The sequence below is a fragment of the Tasmannia lanceolata genome, unplaced genomic scaffold (assembly GCF_043159265.1).
Source record: "Tasmannia lanceolata isolate RefF3 unplaced genomic scaffold, GAP_Taslan_0.1 ptg000037l, whole genome shotgun sequence".
Lineage (NCBI taxonomy): Eukaryota > Viridiplantae > Streptophyta > Magnoliopsida > Canellales > Winteraceae > Tasmannia > Tasmannia lanceolata.
In genome coordinates, this window is record NW_027518714.1 from 31183813 (window position 1) to 31198814 (window position 15002).

Sequence of the window (15002 nt, forward strand, 5' to 3'; positions counted from 1 at the left end):
CCCGGCATCAACCCGGAGGTCAGTTCGCACAGACTAGGTGTCGACCCGACCTGCAGGCCGGTGAAGCAGAAGAAGAGACACTTCGCTCTCGAAAGGCAGATGGCGATCAGAGAAGAGGTGGAGAGACTCCTAAGAGCTGACTTCATCCGAGAAATCCAGTACCCGGACTGGCTGGCAAACGTAGTCCTGGTGAAAAAGGCCAATGGGAAATGGAGGACCTGCGTCGACTTCACGGATTTGAATAAAGCCTGTCCAAAGGACAGCTACCCGCTCCCAAAAATCGATCAGCTCATCGATGCCACAGCGGGTCACGAAGTGCTCAGTTTCATGGACGCCTTCTCCGGATATAACCAGATCAGAATGTATGAGTCAGATATCCCGAAGACCTCCTTCGTAACGGATCAAGGGACTTACTGCTACCGTGTCATGCCCTTTGGCCTGAAGAATGCTGGGGCCACGTATCAGAGGCTTGTAAACAAACTCTTCCGGAATCAGATTGGCCGCAACATGGAAGTATACGTCGACGACATGCTGGTGAAAAGCCTAAGCTCGCAAGACCATGTCTCCGATCTAGAAGAAACGTTTCAAGTCCTGAGAGACAATAAGATGAAACTCAATCCCACCAAGTGCACTTTTGGGGTCAGCTCGGGGAAGTTTCTGGGGTTTATGGTCAGCCAGAGAGGGATAGAGGCCAATCCGGAAAAAATCAAGGCCGTGGTGGAGCTCGCTCCCCCGAAAACCATCCGAGAAGTGCAGCGACTGACAGGGATGATAGCCGCGCTGGGGCGCTTCGTCTCAAAATCTGCAGAGAGGTGTCTCCCTTTTTTCAACGCAGTCAAAGGCCTCAAAACCTCGTCCTGGACAGAGGAATGCCAAACCTCCTTCGAGGAGCTGAAGCAGTATTTGTCCTCTCCACCGCTGTTGACAAAACCGGAGCCCGGTGAGGAGCTAATCTTGTATCTATCTATAAGTACCCTGGCTCTGGCTGCGGTCCTAGTTCGTGAAGAGCGCAGCCAACAGAAACCGGTCTACTACGTTAGCAAAGCCTTGCACGACGCCGAAATAAGGTACCAGCGGGTCGAGAAATTGGCTTACGCGCTGGTAATGGCAGCCAGGAAGTTGAGACCGTATTTCCAAGCTCACACGATAAAGGTCCTAACTGACCAGCCGCTTAGACAAGTCCTCCACAAGCCAGATACTTCGGGACGATTGGTTAAATGGGCCGTGGAATTGAGTGAATTTGACATCCGGTACATGCCCAGGCCCGCGATCAAGGCTCAAGTATTGGCAGATTTCGTAGCTGAGTGCTCCATCCCCCAGCAGATCGCCGAACCTGAAATCGCCCAGGCCCCAGCAGCGAAAGGTACTACCACAGCCGGAGAACCAGCAGAAGATGAAGCCAGAGCAGGAACCATCCCCATGCCACCAGTTGAGCATGATCTTTCAATCGCCGAAGCACTTTGGGAAGTGCACGTGGACGGATCCTCAAACAAGGCTGGTTGCGGAGCCGGTCTGGTTTTAACCGGGCCCGACGGTTTCACACTAGACTACGCCTTGAGGTTCGGCTTTCGCGCTTCCAACAATGAGGCTGAGTATGAAGCACTCCTCGCTGGAATGAATCTTGCAGTCCAGACCGGAGCCCAGAGATTGAAAGCTTACTGTGACTCCCAGTTGGTCGCCAACCAAATCCAAGGTATATACGAAGCCCGCGACGAGCGAATGATTAAATACCTCTCCCAGGTCCGGCAACTATCCTCCAAGTTCAGAAGTTTCGAGGTTGTCAGAATCCCCAGAACGGACAACACAAAGGCAGATGTACTGTCCAAGCTGGCCGCATCCGGATACACGACTCTCGGGAATATATGCATGGAGTTCCTACAGGCCTCCAGTATCGAAAGAAAGGCTGCTGAGATAATGCAGGTGGAACACGAGCCCTGCTGGATGGATGAGATCGTCGACTACCTGCGTAGTGGGAAACTGCCTGAGGCCAAGAGAGAAGCGCGCAAGGTGATCCAAAGAGCAGCCCGTTTTTCACTTGATGGCGAGAACTTGTTCAAAAGATCCTATACTCTCCCATACTTAAAGTGTCTCCGGCCCAGCGACGCCACGTATGCCCTGCAGGAGACACACGAAGGTATTTGCGGGGAGCACTTGGGACGCAAAGCCCTGGCAATCAAAGTCCTCCTTAGAGGTCTGTACTGGCCAACGTTGAGACAAGACGCGCTGACCCTGGTAAAGAGATGCGAGAAATGCAAAAAGTTCTCCCCCACCATTCATCAGCCCGCCGTGTCTATGGCCCCAATTGTCAGCCCGCTACCCTTCGCTATTTGGGGAATGGATATCTTGGGCCCCTTCCCACCGGCCTCCGGAAGGCGCACCTTCGTAGTGGTGGCTATTGATTACTTTACCAAATGGGTGGAGGCTGAACCTCTAGCCCAGATCACCGAACAGAATGTGCAGAACTTCTTCTGGAAATCAGTAGTCTGTAGATTCGGGATTCCTCGCGTCCTGATAACAGACAACGGCAAACAGTTCGACTGCCGAAACTTTCGGAAGTTTTGCTCCGACCTGAAAATTGAGCAGCGGTTCACCTCTGTAGCACACCCACAGACCAACGGGCAGACAGAAGTCACAAACCGAATCCTGCTACAAGGGATCAAGAAAAGACTAGACGAGAAAGTTGGTCGATGGGCAGATGAGCTGTATCACGTCCTATGGGCCTATCGCACCACCCCGCGCACACCAACGGGCGAGTCCCCATTCAACCTGTCCTTCGGAACAGAGGCGGTAATACCTGTCGATGTAGGCACCCCGTCCGCTAGAATTTCCAACTTCAACGAACAGCTCAACGGTGACGGGCTCCGCGCGAATCTTGACTTATTAGAGGAGGCCAGAGAAGAATCCCGAATAAGAGTCGCCGCCTACAAGCAGAAAGTATCTCGCTACCATGACTCGAAGATACGCCCTAGAGAGTTTCGAGTTAGAGATCTTGTCTTAAGGAAAGCTGCTATCTCCCAACCCAAGAAGGCCGGAAAGCTTTCCCCAACCTGGGAAGGGCCTTACCGAGTAAAAGAGGTGATTCGCCCGGGAAGTTATAGACTGGAAACACTCGAGGAACAACTATTACCACATGCCTGGAACTCGAAGAACCTTCGCAAATATCATCAGTAGCAAAGTAGCCGACACACAAAAAAAAAGAAAAACTTTGTAAATATCTCCTGAATGTGAATGAAAGAACCTTCTCTTTTTGCAAATGCCTTCGTGTCCGTCAGATTTCTAAACCCAGTTCACTAAAACCAGGGTACTCAACGTTTGGTTCGCCACGGCTCGTCTCCGCAAAGACCGGGAGCCCACTCCTGGTCCGGAACCAGCCCGGATGCAAAAACCAAAGCTCCTTCGAAACCCAGTTCACTAAAACTAGGGTACTCAACGTTTGGTTCGCCACGGCTCGTCTCCGCAAAGACCGGGAGCCCACTCCTGGTCCGGAACCAGCCCGGATGCAAAAACCAAAGCTCCTTCGAAACCCAGTTCACTAAAACTAGGGTACTCAACGTTTGGTTCGCCACGGCTCGTCTCCGCAAAGACCGGGAGCCCACTCCTGGTCCGGAACCAGCCCGGATGCAAAAACCAAAGCTCCTTCGAAACCCAGTTCACTAAAACTAGGGTACTCAACGTTTGGTTCGCCACGGCTCGTCTCCGCAAAGACCGGGAGCCCACTCCTGGTCCGGAACCAGCCCGGATGCAAAAACCAAAGCTCCTTTGAAACCCAGTTCACTAAAACTAGGGTACTCAACGTTTGGTTCGCCACGGCTCGTCTCCGCAAAGACCGGGAGCCCACTCCTGGTCCGGAACCAGCCCGGATGCAAAAACCAAAGCTCCTTCGAAACCCAGTTCACTAAAACTAGGGTACTCAACGTTTGGTTCGCCACGGCTCGTCTCCGCAAAGACCGGGAGCCCACTCCTGGTCCGGAACCAGCCCGGATGCAAAAACCAAAGCTCCTTCGAAACCCAGTTCACTAAAACTAGGGTACTCAACGTTTGGTTCGCCACGGCTCGTCTCCGCAAAGACCGGGAGCCCACTCCTGGTCCGGAACCAGCCCGGATGCAAAAACCAAAGCTCCTTCGAAACCCAGTTCACTAAAACTAGGGTACTCGACGTTGGTTTCGCCATGGTTCGTCTCAGCAAAGAATCAGGAGTCCACTCCTAAGTCCATGACTCCTACCTGGAGCGATAGTTACGCATCATACAAAAAGAAAACAGTATAAACTAGAGACGGACAAGCATTGAAGAGTTAAACAAACAAAAGCTCTTTCCATTCATATGTTGGGGCCTCAGAGGACCATTACAGAAGGGAGTTGGGCCTCCAAGGGGCCATTACAAAAAGGAATCACGCAATCGCCAAAAGAAGGGGGAGGAAAAGAACTCAGGGCGCCTCATCGCCCCCATCCCGCGCTGGATCTGCCCCCGGGGGCAAGAGTGCGTCAGCTGCGGCCAGCTCCTCGCCAGTGAGCGTCGGTGGATCAGGTATAACCATCCTCGACAGGTCAACGCCCGGATTGGAATCCTTGACCTGCCCAAGGCAGTCAAAGAACCCTATCTTGTAGGCCTGACTAGATAGAAGAAGGAGTTCGTCCTCCTTCTCCTGAACGGCAGTCGCCTGCCTCGATAGGGCTCTCTCCCTCTGATCGTTGAGGGCTTCCGTCGCCTCCTCCTTCTGCGCGGCCAGCTGAGCGGCAAATTCTTCTCCCAGCCGCTTGATCTCTTCGGCAGATTTTTCCACGGACCTCTTCAGCTCCTTTGCCTCCTTCTTCAACTTCCCATTCTCCTCCTCAGACTTAGTTATAGCATCGGAGAATTTCTTACTCTTCCCCCGCAGATCATTGAAGTACACTCCGATCTGTAAAAATACAGAGGAGCAAGTGTTAACATAAGCAAACAAAGCAGAAGGGAAGCAAAGAGTAAGCGTACTCGTCAGCCATCTTACCTGATAAAGAGAAGAGAATACGGCCTCTTCGGCCGTAGCCGGCGGCTCGTGGAGAACCTGTTGCTTGTCTTTGTCAAGAATACATTTAGTTTGAATCTCTACAGCCACCCGGCTCTCTCCAAGGCCGGAATCAGTCTTTTGGACGGCCCAGTTCGGCCGAAAAACGTTATCACCGTGCCTCGACGGGGGCGGAAGGGTGCCAGCAGACGTCGCCACGGTCTTCGAGGATCCTGCGCCCCGGCCGGATGAACTCACCAGTTTCACCGAACTCTTGGGCTTGGGCTGGGGCGGTGCGTCCTGGGTCGGAGCCGGACTCGCCGTCTCTGGAGCCTTCCTTTTCTGGCCCTGACGGACCGTCCCGAAGGCCCCCTTCCTCATCTTATCCACTAGCGACTGCTGCTGCATCTCTGAAAGATAGGCGAAAACGAAACCAGTCAGGGACAAAAACAAAAAAAAAAAAAAAAAAAACAAAGGGGTGGAGAGACGAATTTTAAAGGAGGCTATCTACGTACGTGCCCGGGTCGCAGTACTAAGGCCCAACCCAACCAAAACCTCTTCCCCTTGGAAGTCTGAACAATCAACAGGCCCCTCATGGTCCAGCACCTCCCGAAGTAGAGCGAGGGTTCTCGCATCTTCACCCTCGAGAAACGGTTTGCGACTCATCGCGACTGTATCCGGGGTTCCCCATTTCAAAGGGACCGGCCAAGGCTCGCTGGACTCCGTGTCCTCGACATAAAAGAACCTATTCCTCCACAGGTGTATGGAGGTGGGAATGCCAGTGATCATTTTTATCTCCGGACGCTGGCTAATGTAAATCCAACCCCCACCCTTGTGCTTCTTCAATTGCGCACACGCGCGGAACAACGGTACTGACAAGTCCCTCCGAAGCCGGCCCCGAATGAGGTATACAAACCCCGTAAGCAGCCTCCACGAGTTCGGCGCCACTTAGGCCGGAGCTAGCCCGTAATGCTGAAGCACCGAAGCGAAGAAGGGGTGTAGAGGAAATCGGAGTCCGGCCCTCAGTGACTCGTCATATATGCAAATGTCGGAGCTCTCGTTACAGGCTCTATCTCCCTCCATCGCCTCCCTCAGTCCAAACCTGGATGGGATGCAGTACTTATCCCTAATCACTGCCATGGCGGACTCATCCAGGTAGTTCTCCTCATTGAGAGCCTGTATGTTGTAGGTAGGGTTGGCATCCATACGGGCCCGTGCTACGACCTCAACGGCCCGGCCTGGTTGAAACGTTGTGGACGCCTCGCCGGCGTCACTACCAACACTCCCCCCTTGTGGAACGTAACTATCCGTTAGAAGCGGAGCGGTGTTCAGGTCTAATATCGCCTCGTCCTCCCCCTCCTCATCACTACCTATAACAGTCACACTCGCCATTTTCGGGGCCGGTGACCAAGTAGGCCTATCCTCGATCCTAATCAACGATCTAGACCCTGAACTACTAGAAGACGATTCCCCCGAACCGGACTCAAAACTAGAGCTACTAGACATGAAAGCAGGAAAAGAAATGAATGAGACGCGCTCAAGAAAAATTACCGGATCACACTGAATGCTCCTGAATCCACCGCCGTTCACAAAAACTACACGGCCCGAACTGACCTTCGCCGAACTGGACTTCGCCGAACCGACAGAGGAAAAAGAAGGGAGAAGGAGGAAAAGTAAAAAGTGAAAGTGAGAAGGCAAAACCCACTCTTATATAGATTTCTCTGAGGCGGTGTGCATTAAATGAAGGGTGCACGTCTCGAGGACGCCCGAGGGGTGCCACGTGTCTCGTATTAACGGCGGGCACAACTTTCGAGATAAGTTCCAAGCAGCCCGACCCAAGCCGGACTGGATATGACGCGTTTCGCAAAACGACAAAGGCAGTCCGGCCCAAGCCGGACTGGATATGACGCGTTTCGCAAAACGACAAAAATCAGTCCGGCCCAAGCCGGACTGGGTCGCTAAACAACAAAAGGCAGTCCGGCCCAAGCTGGACTGGATATGACGCGTTTCGCTAAACGACAAAAGGCAGTCCGGCCCAAGCCGGACCGGATATGACGCGTTTCGCAAAACGACAAAAGGCAGTCCGGCCCAAGCCGGACTGGATATGACGCGTTTCGCTAAACGACAAAAGGCAGTCCGGCCCAAGCCGGACTGGATATGACGCGTTTCGCAAAACGACAAAAATCAGTCCGGCCCAAGCCGGACTGGGTCGCTAAACAACAAAAGGCAGTCCGGCCCAAGCCGGACTGGATATGACGCGTTTCGCTAAACGACAAAAGGCAGTCCGGCCCAAGCCGGACTGGATATGACGCGTTTCGCAAAACGACAAAAATCAGTCCGGCCCAAGCCGGACTGGGTCGCTAAACAACAAAAGGCAGTCCGGCCCAAGCCGGACTGGATATGACGCGTTTCGCTAAACGACAAAAGGCAGTCCGGCCCAAGCCGGACTGGATATGACGCGTTTCGCAAAACGACAAAAATCAGTCCGGCCCAAGCCGGACTGGGTCGCTAAACGACAAAAGGCAGTCCGGCCCAAGCCGGACTGGATATGACGCGTTTCGCAAAACGACAAAAATCAGTCCGGCCTAAGCCGGACTGGGTCGCTAAACGACAAAAGGCAGTCCGGCCCAAGCCGGACTGGATATGACGCGTTTCGCAAAACGACAAAAATCAGTCCGGCCCAAGCCGGACTGAGTCGCTAAACGACAGAGATTAGCCCGGACTGCTTCAGATTCCGGACTGCCTCCAGATTCCGGACTGCCTTCGATTTCCGGACTGCCCCAAACTCCGGACTGCCTCCATTTTCCGGACTGTTTCCAAAATCCGGACTGCCTCCAATTTCCGGACTGCTTCAGATTCCGGACTGCCTCCAGATTCCGGACTGCCTTCGATTTCCGGACTGCCCCAAACTCCGGACTGCCTCCGATTTCCGGACTGCTTCAGATTCCGGACTGCCTCCAGATTCCGGACTGCCTTCGATTTCCGGACTGCCCCAAACTCCGGACTGCCTCCATTTTCCGGACTGTCTCCAAAATCCGGACTGCTCCATTTTCCGGACTGCTTCAGATTCCGGACTGCCTCCAGATTCCGGACTGCCTCCAAAATCCGGACTGCCTCCGATTTCCGGACTGCTCCATTTTCCGGACTGCCTCCAGATTCCGGACTGCCTCCGATTTCCGGACTGCCCCAATTTCCGGACTGCCTCCAGATTCAGGACAAGCCTCGACCACTCTCGATCGGAAGCGTACCCCACCATATTTCCCCAAGTCACCATAATAACTTGGAGAACTGGGGGGCAACTGATGGGGTGCGACAGCGCAGCAGCCTGTTAGCTTCCAACACGTGGCTAGAGGAGGGCCCACCGCAGGACCCTCACCAGCAGGGGTAGTTTGGTAATTACACAGAGTAGGCGAGCTTGAGCCTATAGCTGGTCGACACCTGTCTGGGAGCATTAACTCCCCAACTACCCCAATTTCTCCCTATAAAAGGGCCTTCAAAGCTCATAAATCAGGGTATTGAAATTCTCACCCACCACTCTTAAAAACACCCTCTTCACTCCGGCTCATACTGACTTGAGTGTCGAAGGGCCTGTCCGGAGTACACTCCGGGTCGGTCATTCTGACCTCGTTTGCTTCTGTGCAGCACACAGCTCATCTGGACTCTACATCCCTCCAGCTCGGCTCTTACGTCACTGCCATATCTGTTAACCGGTTTTGGGTCTAACAAGACTACATGATTTTGGGCAAGATTTGGGAGGGAAAAAAAGAGATTTGGTGTATTTTTGGCAAAACATGGGCGAAAATATATTCGGAGTGAGAGAACTGTCGATTTTAGGGCCCGATGGCATTCTTCATAAATTCGATGGCTTTTTGGCTTTTTGTTTACTTAAAGAGTAGGTTGGCAAGGGTAGTAAATATTGTCAAAATCAAGGGTATTTTGAATGCTTTAGAAGAGGCTTACAGGAACTTATCAAATCAATTATAAATAGTCTCCAACTTTACCTTAGATTTTCAGATTCCAAAGACGGTTATTCACAAAATTGAGATAATGTCTAGAGATCTTATTTGGTATCGATCTTCTCTAGAACTGAAATAAAATGTCATTACCAGGGAAAATGTTTGCAGGCCTAAAGGGTAAGACGGTCTTTGTCTAAGGGAACTATTGGATTGGAATTCGGGTTGGGTTTGGGTCCGGGTTGGGATTTGGCACCCCGAACAAAATTCGGGTTGGGTTGGGTTGGGTATCAGGCAACCCGACAAAGTGTAATACACGTTTTTTACTTTTTGTACTTTGTAGCTTCTAACGTTTTGTTGTTTCTTTCCATCCTTTGCAAATATAATAATAGATACTTATCAAAAACAAAAAGTAAAGGGCTAAAGTAACTAAAGTAAAGGGCTAAACTAACTAGGATTGGCAATTCAAAAACCCCGGTTTACCTCCAAGGGTGGGAATGTCCTTTGGGGAAGATCTCAGAAACCCCAGTGTAGTATCTCGTGGTTCCCACGTAGCCGCCGCGTGGAGGGGCGAGATGGTCCACATTGCTTCAGCGTAGAGGGGGAGATTTTTGGGGTTCCATGCAAAAGCAAATAGTCCCACAATCAGTAAATTGAAATAGATGGGGATGGGTTATAAGGGAATGGGCACCCTCTCTCCAACAGCTAGCTTTTTAGGGGTGATAGTTCTACCATGTTAAATTCCCAACACCATGTTTACTAGGGTTCTACTTCCCTTACAAAGAAGCTGGACATAGAAAAGCATAAACACACCGTGCTTTTACATGGTCATGGTATTCAGTTGCTATGTGTTTATCTGCAAAAACAGATGATTGTTTTAGTGTACAAAGTTGTAGGGAACTATTATGTTCTATTCTCTCTTATTAGGCTTTGAAAAACAGTTCTTTTTCCCCACTTTTCTACAACTGTATAACTTCTTTTACCTGCTCTCAACTCCATTTCAATGAGTTTAGGATGGAAGCAACTTCAATATCTTGAAAGCATGAAGTTTTTCAAATCCTTGTGTTTGTATTATTTGCATTTGCATGAACAGAGCCCATATGCACACATAGGGATGCACAATTGTTTGTCAGTTTTGGGAAGTCATTGTTGTTGTATTAGACAAAGGGATGATCCGGTCTGAAGCACATACAGCTAAACTTCTTCTGTATGCGCTATTCACCAGCTTTTTGTCACAATCTGATGATGGTGTTGAATGGGACCTACCATCTGATTGAGAAATGGACCCATGCCTTTTGAACATGTTTGTGTAAGCTTCACACCATGTGAGTGCATTACCACATGGCCTCAATCTAGCAAAGTTGATTTTTTTATATTTCAGTATATGGCTTGGTGCTACAATAAACTTTTACAGTTTAAAACACCTATCCAATTCTCTACCGCAAACTGGAATTTCAATATAGATATCCGTTTTAAATGGTTCTGTTAATATTGTTTTCAGTTTTTCACAATTGAATCTGTAAGTGTACAATTGATCATGCGATAGTTACTTTCTAAGTGTCAGGTGACTTTCACAGATTTTCCAAACTTATTTGAGGTAAATTTGCCTCATCTGTTAGAACTATGAATTGTTTTCTTTTTTAATTGGTTTTCAATTTCTATAACTGTATTTCTTGGATGGCTTTCTTTGGATACTTATATTATAAATAAATATATTATGTTTGTTTTCTAAAGTAATTAATTCATTCTTTAGGAAATATCAATAAGTATATTTTTTCTTTAGAGAAGTTCACATGACCTAAATTATCATACCATTATTTTAAGAAAACTCTTAAGATAGTAAATTTTTCCTACCTTGGACTCATTCTTTGTAAGAAAAAATTTGTCTGCCTCAAGCAAATGCTGAAAACTTTTCTTAAGACGAGAGAGAACCAGACATTAGTTTCTTTCAATTATCTAGTGCATGAAGAACATCGGTAAGATTTAAAACCTATTCCATAAATATTTTCTCTCCATATCCAAGTGTCTCACTACATACATGCACCGCACCATACCACATCGTTAGATTTAAAAAAATCTAAAATGATTATGCATAGAATGTACAGTCCCATATTAACAGGAAGCATCACAATGACTAATATGCCTTGCATCTCTTTCTCAAACTTCTTATTGAGTGTTACAGCTATATCATCTGGACACATTTCCACTATAATCTGTGACAACAGCAGGTCTTGTGGTTCATGTTTGTCATCTATTTCTACCGTTACCTTTTCCTTTCGGTTTTCCTTTCACATGTCATGATTTCCTGTTCTGGTTTGTCCTTGGTACAGAATCCACTTCCCTATTTTGCTTGTTTTGCTGGAGCAGATATTGTAACTTCAAGTGACCAAGTGATACCAACAGTTACTGATGACAGATTGGAAGCCTGGGTACAAGGTGAACGTCGTGTCAAGTTCTTTTGATGCTGTCTCCTTCATTTAAATGTATGTTTACCATTTTTGAGTAATTTATGTTTCATGCTCTTTTAAATTTTACAAGAGGTTTCTTGCAGCAGATGTTTGAAACTGTGAATTAAGAAATTGTTGGTTGCCAATTTCTGAATTCATTTGACTGAGGATGTTGAGAATTGAGATTAAATCTTCAATATCAAAGCTTTAATATCTTCAAGTGGCTAATTAACCAAGGTAACCTAATGTAAAGGGAAAGTTTCTACTTCAAGATTAATTTCTCTTTCATGGTGCTCAACTTTGTGTACCTGACTTTTTGTTAAGAGAAAATATCATTCTTGATCTACATAATAGATATTTAGGAGGACACCTGTAAAAGAATTGATTGATGATGTGGTACCGATTTACCGAAAGCATATCTCTATAAATCCTTCAACTTGCAACATATTAAAACCAGAACACCAACCTGCATTGTTTGACTATGATCTCTGTACTTGATACCCAATGGGCATTGTAATTTTTAAATTTTTTATCTGAAATCTAACATCTAACTTTTTGTAACTCATCCGCTCAAGCAATTCTTCAACTTCCACAGTAAGTGATGCCTTTAAGGATCATCTCACCAAGAGACATTATTATTGTTTGAACATGCATCCCCTATTGCTATGCTTTTTCCTAGACCTGTAAAACCAGTAACAGTTTTGAAAGTCCATTAGAGCTGATAAACTTACAGTGCTTGGATAAGGCCTGTTCTATCAGTCAGCATTACTGAAAAATGTCTCTCTCTTCACATACTAGAATGTTTCTATTAAATGCATCCACATTCCAGTTTTTTAAGTCTGATTTTCCAATCACAAGGATGGCGCCGTCAAATTTCTCAATGTTCTGTAGCTTCCCTACAAAAACAAAGTTTGGCTGTGCGTGTATATGTGGGCTAATATTACGTGGTGATGGATTCTGTTTCAATGAGAACGCACGAAACTGGTTCCTATAAACTCAGATTTTCAGCTAGCCCTAGGGGTGTCAATGGACCCAGACGGTCTGGACCATCCGAATCTGAACCTAAACGGACAGGATTTAGACACATTAGCAGGATCCATATCATAGGAGTTGAAAATATTTGAGATCGGATACACAGAGCGAACAAAAACCCAAGGGGCAGTCCTAAATCTGATTTCAGTGTATTCATGACTCGGGTTAGCTCGGGTTTGGCTCGGGTCGACTTGGGTTGGACCAAGTTGGGCCCAGGTTGGGACGGGTTGAACAGGGTGGGGTCCGAGTTGGACCGGGTTAAGTCGGATTGGGGCGAGTTGCCTCGGGTTAGGCCCAAGTTGAACCAGGGTGGGCTCGGCTTGCACCGGTTTAGGTCCGGGTTGCGGGTTTTGCTCCGAGTTAGATTCGGGGTTCGGGTTCAAGGTGAGGTGTGAGGACCGAATGCGGTTGGGCTTGTGAGTGGATTGGGGTAAGAGAGAGAGAGAGAGAAAGGGGGGCTATGATAGATAGTGTGGAGTTATGAGAGAGGGTGTAAGGCCATGAGAGAGAGAGGGAGAGAGTTGAGTGCTCGGATGGGGTGAGTTATTATTGGATTATAGTATGATGGCCATGTGAACATGATGGAATGAGAGGGCCAATGGCCACAAGCAATGAGATGTGAGGATGTATGGGATAATAAGTACTGTTATGTAGTGAAAACAAGATGGGAAATGAGTATTTAGTCATAGGATGGTATGGCATAAACCATCTGTTGGGTTTCCACGCAAAAGCAAATAGTCCCACATCGGTAAATTGAAATAGATGGGGATGGGTTATAATGGAATGGGCACCCTCCCTCTAACAGCTAGCTTTTAGGGGTGAGTTCTACCCGGTTAAATTCCCAACAAATGGTATCAGAGCTAGGGCGTGATAACCCCGATTTGCCTCCAATGGGCACCCTCATCTTACTATCGTCTTTTTTTCCCAAGCTTGAGAAGAAACAATATTTGTTGATTTTTTTATTGAATGATTGATGATTGGAAGTTTGTCTCAGAGCTTATATTGTTGGTTTTTGCTGTACATTATCAAAAGCGACTGAATAATTGTTTTCTAGTGTTATTTGACACGAATTATCTTTCTCACTCCTGTATTACAACCCCCTTTTTTCCTTATGAATAATTTACTTTCCTTGTGAATAATATAATTTCTAATCTTTACATTTACAATTATATCTTCCTTACGAGAGGAAGTCTAAGCTGAAGGGAGCCCTTGCAAACATGATGGTGATGTGCAACCAATGGGGGAGCCCTCTCACCTCTTTTTTTCAAGGGCTCCCTTCAGTCTAGAATTCCTCTCCTTACGAATGTACTTTCTTTCTTTAAAAAAATGAAGAAATTATAAAGCATTCTTTTATTGGTCACCCCGTGCATCGCACGGGCGTCCCACTACTTGTTCAAATGTACTCATAGGCAAATGTGTTTGTTTCTTGCAAGGATGCTGTTTGTGAATAACTCTTTGCCCAAGGATGGGGGAAAAGGAATTTAAGGCTGAATACAGTGCATCATACTATATCACATGTGGAAATGAAATTTGACAGTGTTGTCTTGGTTGGGTGTTGATTCTATGTATCCTAATTTGACTTTACAGTAATCAACAAGAATGAATGAAGGCGAAAAGTCCAGTGATGTAAACACTTTTTTTTTTAATGTTGATGTGAACATTGATCGATTGAAATAATATAATTTTTGATTTTTATAAATGTGATGTGTATGTAACAGGTTCTAATTGTAAAACAGGTTATGTATCAAACAAATTTGTAATTCCCATGTTTTGGGATCTACTGCAAAAATAAATTTTTAAAAAAAAACTGTAACTTTTAGCAGCGGTCATGACCGCTGCTATATTCCTCTCCTTACGATTGGAACCGCGGGTACTCCTACCGTTACTGTATGTAACAACTTTAGCAGTGGTTAAGACCGCTGCTATATATTGCTAAACCCACTCCATGGTTAGATATTTAGCAGCGGGTTAGACCGCTTCTAATTACACCGCTAGTGAAAGAAACAAATTTAGCAGCGGTCTAGACCGCTGCTATATCCTGCTAAACCCTTAGATATAGAGCAGCGGTTAGGACCGCTGCTAATTAGACCGCTAGTGAGAGTAACAAATTTAGCAGCGGTTTAAACCGCTGCTATATTGGCGAACCTATTCTCCTAAGAGTTGAAAACAGTAGCGGTGATAACCGCTGCTAAATAGTTGCATACACAAGTGGTCCATGTAGCAGCGGTGAGAAACGCTGCCATAACATATAGCGACTCGATATTTAGTAGCGGTTAAATAACCGCTACTAAAAGGAATAGTACCGGTTAAGCCTTGCCCGCTGCTAAAAACCATTTTTGTTGTAGTGTTGTTTATGCCTCTCATCCTCTAGAATTAGGATTTGGATCATAGGCTTCAATTTGTACATCTTCTACAAACATTGTGAACCCTTGTGAGGGAATTTTTTTGTTCTTTCTTTCTTGTTCAAAAGATTGTATTCGGGCGAGTGTTCGGAGAAGCGGAGCCCACTCTCCGTGGTGAGGATTGCCACCAAGGTTAAAGACAATTGGAATTGTAATCGGCACCGATCTTCGCCGAAGTTAAGAAGA

General features: G+C 47.2%; 1 protein-coding gene across 1 annotated transcript; it reads left to right on the forward strand.

Annotated features, from left to right (window-relative positions):
- The first annotated feature begins 1104 nt into the window (after positions 1-1104).
- On the forward strand, positions 1105-3171 carry LOC143861389 (uncharacterized). Its single transcript, XM_077372310.1, has 2 exons — positions 1105-2232; positions 2584-3171. Exons 1-2 carry the CDS (start codon positions 1105-1107, stop codon positions 3169-3171), a joined length of 1716 nt encoding a protein of 571 aa, XP_077228425.1.
- The last annotated feature ends 11831 nt before the right edge of the window (positions 3172-15002 follow it).